General features: G+C 29.6%; 1 protein-coding gene across 1 annotated transcript; it reads right to left on the bottom strand.

Moving 5' to 3' along the window:
- Positions 1 to 2,654: 2,654 nt before the first annotated feature.
- Positions 2,655 to 4,022, bottom strand: LOC119682951 (lambda-crystallin-like). The gene is made up of 3 exons (XM_038096528.1): positions 3,851 to 4,022; positions 3,334 to 3,712; positions 2,655 to 3,241 (listed from the first exon to the last, which is right to left on the bottom strand). The coding sequence occupies exons 1-3, from the start codon at positions 3,880 to 3,882 to the stop codon at positions 2,714 to 2,716; spliced, it is 939 nt and encodes a 312-aa protein (XP_037952456.1). The 5' UTR covers positions 3,883 to 4,022; the 3' UTR covers positions 2,655 to 2,713.
- Between the last annotated feature and the right edge of the window lie 2,122 nt (positions 4,023 to 6,144).

The raw sequence follows: 6,144 nt of genomic DNA, 5'->3' as shown, positions 1-6,144 counted from the left end.
TAAATTGAAAATTAGTCAGCAAATTTAGTATTGTATGCATTTCAGTCTAAGGATAATGAAGTTCTTTTGAACATTTTTTTCAATTTCAAAAATTACATTTTTTTTAAAAAAGTTGTCGAAAAAGGATTTGTCGTTCAAAGCATTTAAGATATTCTTTTTATATTTATTCGCTTCAATATGAATAAGTATTTTTTTCTACTTTTTGTCTTGGAATATATCTCACTCTCTCTCTGTGTTAACATTCCAGTCACAGTTGCTCAAGTAGATGAACTGAATCTAAGAAATACTGCAAAGGAATCCTAAGTCTTTTCTCAAATTTTTTTAATATATTCTTATTGTTTTTTTTTTTTTTTTTGATTTTCATTTTTAATTTATTACGGTGTATAAATGTATTCTTTTGCGAGATACTTTTTTACAAGTCATATCAGTGAGGCGAAAATAAATTAAGCTTTTAGGAAAAAAACGGTACGAAAATTTCTTATTCATTATTAAAGTTTCATTTTTCATTTTAGAGAGTCAATGTTAGGAAAAACCAGTCAGCACTGAAAACAAATGCTTCAGACCATTTGTCAAACGGAGGCGCAATGCACAAACAAGCGGAAATGCGACACGATGAAGTTTATTTAACCGTTTCCGGTTACCACAGAAATTAATTTCATTAATGTCGTCTGTAGACATTTTTCTACTTTTTAACATTTTGAAAGAGAAGTAGAAAAGCTTTGCAAGGAAAGTACCCAAACCAAATAAGATGAGAAATGTGAAATGAAAAACCTTTTCAAAGGATTTGTTTTCTTTTTCCTCTTCAAGTATACTCAAGTCGAGTATGACGTGATTTTTGGGGAGCTTGAATTAGACAACGAATATTGAAGAATTCTAAAAATTTAAAGTCACATTTTGGAAAGTAATTTTAAAATAAAAGATTATACTAAACTAAAATTATATTTATTATTGAGTATGCCTCACTATCCCAATTACTTCCATTCATTTTTCAGAAGTATTTATAGTTAGTTCATAGCCATTTAGGAAATTGTAGTGCTGCAATTTTATTTTTATGAAACAATAGACTATGAACGCACTACGGCCTAAGAGATCTATTGTGCACCTAAAAGTTCAGCTAAAACAATTCTAGCTTATTTATAAATCTCGTAATTGCTGTGGGCTATGAACTTTGTTTCACATGACGCAGTCGAGAGGAATAACTTTTTACCACACCTATATTCTTCATATGATAAACGAGTTTAAAGAAGTTCTGTAAGTAGTTCATTGTAGAGTTTAATATCGTTTCTATTAAGGTTAAAGATAGCGTCAACTTTGATGTGTTCAGAATCAATAAATCTTCTCGACTGTCGCATGTCTGTTTGCACTCCCCAGTGTTCAAATAGACTTAATTTCTCTCGTTCACTTATAGATTCTTTTATATCAGCAAAGAGTATCTTGAATAAACTAAGCTAATAAACTAATAAACATGCGCTAAGCAGAGTGGACTTATAGGTAACTATAAAAACACGGCAGTTTCTACGCGACGCCAAAAGAAAATTGACAATACCACGTTTAATATTCAAATGTTCAAAAGCATTCGTTGTACCATAGAAGAAAAAAGAATATTAATATAGATATAGATGTAAGATTATATATATATACATATATATGAGAGAGTTTGAGTTATATAGTGAGTGATTATATATATGTGGAGAGTGAGTTAATTAGTTACTTACTAACATGTCATACTGAAGTATCAACTTAGTGAGCTATCAACTTACTGAGGTATCAACTTACGGACTTTGTGCCTTTTTAATACCGATATCTGTTGGCCTTGAAACATCAACAATGAAAGATCAAAGTACCTTTTCTGTGAATGCTCTGCTCTTAGTAAACAAAGACTTCTTCACTTTGTTAGCGTTTTTGAGGATTAATGCATACTCTAAAATAACGAATTTTACTCTGCGTTCGATTTGATAAAAGGCCAAAATATATAGAGTTAAAAAGTAACACTATGCGCAATAGATCTATTTTAATATTGACCTTTAATAAAAATGTTAAGAATTATCTAGAATTGCCAGTCAGCAAGTAATTATCCATACTTAATAATTACCAATTTTAAAAACAAGCAACTTGTCAGGTTCAGGTTTATATACAATGTATATATATGGTGGGACTTTGGGACAGCGCACTGTCCAAAAAGTGGCTCCACTGAAGTGAAGGATTAGTCGAAGTGGACCACGAAACGACTTGGGCCCTTCGATTCTCGGATCTTGTTATTGAGTTAAAGCTGGAGTGGCTTCCGTTCGCATAACTACATCTTTTGTTAATGCAAGCAGCTCATTTAGCTATATACAATGTATGAAACATATCAATACACAGCTTAACACATAAACACTATTTCTATATATCTATGTATATATAAAACGTTTATATACAAAGAACATATTTCCCCAATTTGCCTTTTATTTCAGACCTTTATTGCTTCATAATACGTATTATTATTGACATTAAGTCTATCAACTTCTGTTAGAACTTTTTGCACACATTATATGATCCACATTATACTTGGGTAGTCAAAGCAAAGTTTCCTCAAAACAATTCCAAGTATTCTTAGATAAAAATATTAGTAATAACTACAAATTTAAGATATGTATATAACATTGTCTATTTTTATAAATAAATCAGATACTATGAACATACATACTTATTTTTATAAATTCCTTTTAGTTACTTAGAATTGTTTTTTCAACTCATTTAATTCTTTTAAGAATTGATCACGTTGTACTCTTCTCTCCGCCAGTTTATCATGAAGCACCATTTCTTCACACTGTTGTGCTATTCTCTGCAAAGTAGGACCATCCTCAATTTTTGGTGTAGGTGCGTAAGTTTGACTAACAGCATATATTTCTTTGCCAAAACGCTGAAAGTAATCAGACACACCATCTGCATTCAAATGTGCAGTCTCTAATGGACCCAACAATGCATATCGTAAACCCAAACCATGCGTCATAACACTATCCACATCAGCCACTGTCAATACACCATCCTCAACCAAATGCCAAACCTCGTTTAGAATGGCGTATTGTATACGATTGGTAGCAAACCCCTGTATCTCACGTGTTAGCGTTACAGGGCGTTGTCCAATCTCAAGCATAAGTGAACGTGTTCTTGCAACAACCTCTGCTTTAGTCCATGGTGCCGGTACTATTTCCACCAATGGTATATAGTAGGGTGGATTTAGTGGATGTGAAACAACTACCTTTTAATACATATGAAATATTTATAAATATTAGTTTTGAAAATAGTTTATGCAACAACAAAAACAATAATAATAGTAAAATGGTTAGTTACATTTTCCTTATGTTTCATGTCAGAACTAAATAGCGATGGCATAAATGTACTCGTCGAACTGGAAATTATTGTATGCGCTTCAACTACTGCGTCCAGTTGTTGATACAAGGACTTTTTCCAATCGATACGTTCAGGTATGCATTCTTGTATAAACATTGCATTGCGCACCAAAGCTTTGATGTCAGTTGTTGCGGAAATGCACTTGAATTGTTGCTGTGCAGTCAGTGTACCACGCAATGTGCCATTCCTAGCTAGTTTATGCAATTCTTGCTCGATTTCCTGCAAAGCAGCACTAATTTGCTCTGGCAATATATCGTACAGCACAACTTGATATCCCACAGAAGCAAATAGCATAGACCAAGCGCGTCCAATAAGGCCACTGCAGGCAAAAAAAAAATTAAATAACATTTTTATTTTAGTTCAAAATAAAAACGTTTTCTATTTTAAGTTTTTTTTAAATTCATATTAAATTTATTTCTTTAAAGTTATATTTAATATTTATTTACCGATTTCTTACCTGCCCACAATACTAATTTTTTCTTTACTCATTCTTATTTTTACAGGCAATTTAATTTAATTGAAACCTCGGAAGCAAAAGATTTTATGTACTTCCGTCCGTCGAGTTTTTTCGAGACTGTAATCCCAGAAATGTGCCAAATAAAATCGTTTTTCTTCTGAATGTGATTTTAATTGCTCACAATTATTAAGCGATTATCATAATTCATTATTACGATTTTTATTGCTTTATCGCTTTATTCGAACTATAAACTCTTAAAGACTTTGAATTATTTTGTGTAGATATTGTATTAAATAACTTATATACACACATAAATCATGCGACAATTTCTCTCAGATTATCGCTTCTTGAGTTTTTTATTTGTCTGGGTCACAACTAAATGAATTATAAATATTTTATTTGTAATTAATTTATTAATTTTTAAGACTTTAGTTTTACGAGTGAAGTGGTTACGAATTATTAATTATAAAGAATTTAACGATATCTGCTCTGCTTGATCATTAAAAGAATTTAATCATGGGGAAATTTCTCTCAGATTATCGCTTCTTGAGTCTTTTATTTGTCTGGGCCAACATTAAATGAATTATAAATATTTTATTTGTAATTAATTTATTAATTTTTAAGACTTTAGTTTTACGAGTGAAGTGGTTACGAATTATTAATTATAAAGAATTTAACGATATTTGCTCTGCTTGATTATTAAAAGAATTTAATCATGGGGCAATTTCTCTCAGATTATCGCTTCTTGAGTCTTTTATTTGTCTGGGCCAACATTAAATGAATTATAAATATTTTATTTATAATTAATTTATTAATTTTAAAGCCTTTAGTTTAATGAGTAAAGAGTTTACGATTTGTTACTTATAAAGAATTCAACGATATCTGCTCTGTTTGAAAATTCAAAGAATTTAATTCAGTGCAAAACAAGTAAATACTTTTTTATTTTATTTCATAATTAAGAATGATTTAATTATTTATACTTTTAAATATACAGGGGCTTCCTACTTATTGCTTATAAATCGGATAAATGATTTCGTGTTCCGAAACACAGAAGTAAGTCGATTGTTTCCATAATTATCGAGAAACAAAGTGTGTAAAAGAACTCTACTCAAAAATATCGCAGTCAAAAAACTACAAAAGTATCTTAAAAACCAAAAAGAATGCAGCCAAAAAAAAAACCAAAAGTATCTCAAAAGCATTTAATTTAAAAAAATTTTTAGGGAACAAAAATCAAATGTTTTTTCAGTGCTCTAATTCCACATAACGATTACTAGTATATGGACGTGATTGATTCTTTAAGAAGTTATGTTCATAAGAGAATAATATATTGATACCTATGTTATAAGCATAAAGACAAAATATAAAATAATAAGAACGATCACATTTTCTGCAAAAGTGCTGGAAAAACTTTTCAAAAAATCAACTTCTAATGTATAGATATAGATACAAATTTAGATAAATTTATTTTTTGACTAAGTTATTCCTCACTCGCATGTTTTTAAAACTAAAATTGCATATTAAAGCTTAGTCTTAGTTTAAAGTTGAAGAGTAATTAAAACAATAGTTGTATTTCCATATTTCAGAAACGAATACGACATACGAAATACGAATAGAATACGAATAGTTTTCACGGAGATATATTCGTTATTAAGTATTATTAAATTACTTAAAAAAAAATATCTGTCATAATCACTTTCACCATAAATACATTAATACATTAGCTCAGATTCACATAGTGTGGTTTATATTGTTTATGTTGATAGCCTTTCAGAACGAAACAGCGTCCCATAAAATGTTGTAGATACTCTTCTTCTCATAATTTTTATAGATGTTAGATTTCCTATTTTAATGTAAATTTCGATTTAGCCTTAGAAGGTTTAACAATCCATTAACAATCCTGAATCCACCTGACAATGTGTGTTTTATACCCAAAATACATGTCATATGTATATTCACTGTTATCGCATCAAGATTGTTTCATCAGATTAATGCTTCTTTTTAAATGTCTAAAACCATATTAATAAGGTTTAAAATTGCAACTATAAACAGCTAAGAAATTGAGCTGTTAAGTATTGCATTTTGTGTTGAAATAATTATTGCTGATATAAATAGTGCTATTATGCAGCAGATTGATAAATTTACACAAATATTTCACTAAGTGCGTAAAATCATACATTTGTATACTTAAATGAGTACTCTTAATGTACTGGAAATAGTTCCTGCATTTCAATATAATATCATATCATCTCATATATATCATCATATCATATCATTAATAATATATGTTGTTATGT

Source organism: Teleopsis dalmanni, chromosome 2 (genome assembly GCF_002237135.1).
Source record: "Teleopsis dalmanni isolate 2A chromosome 2, ASM223713v2, whole genome shotgun sequence".
Classification (NCBI taxonomy): domain Eukaryota; kingdom Metazoa; phylum Arthropoda; class Insecta; order Diptera; family Diopsidae; genus Teleopsis; species Teleopsis dalmanni.
This window is presented reverse-complemented; position numbering and strand designations above follow the sequence as displayed.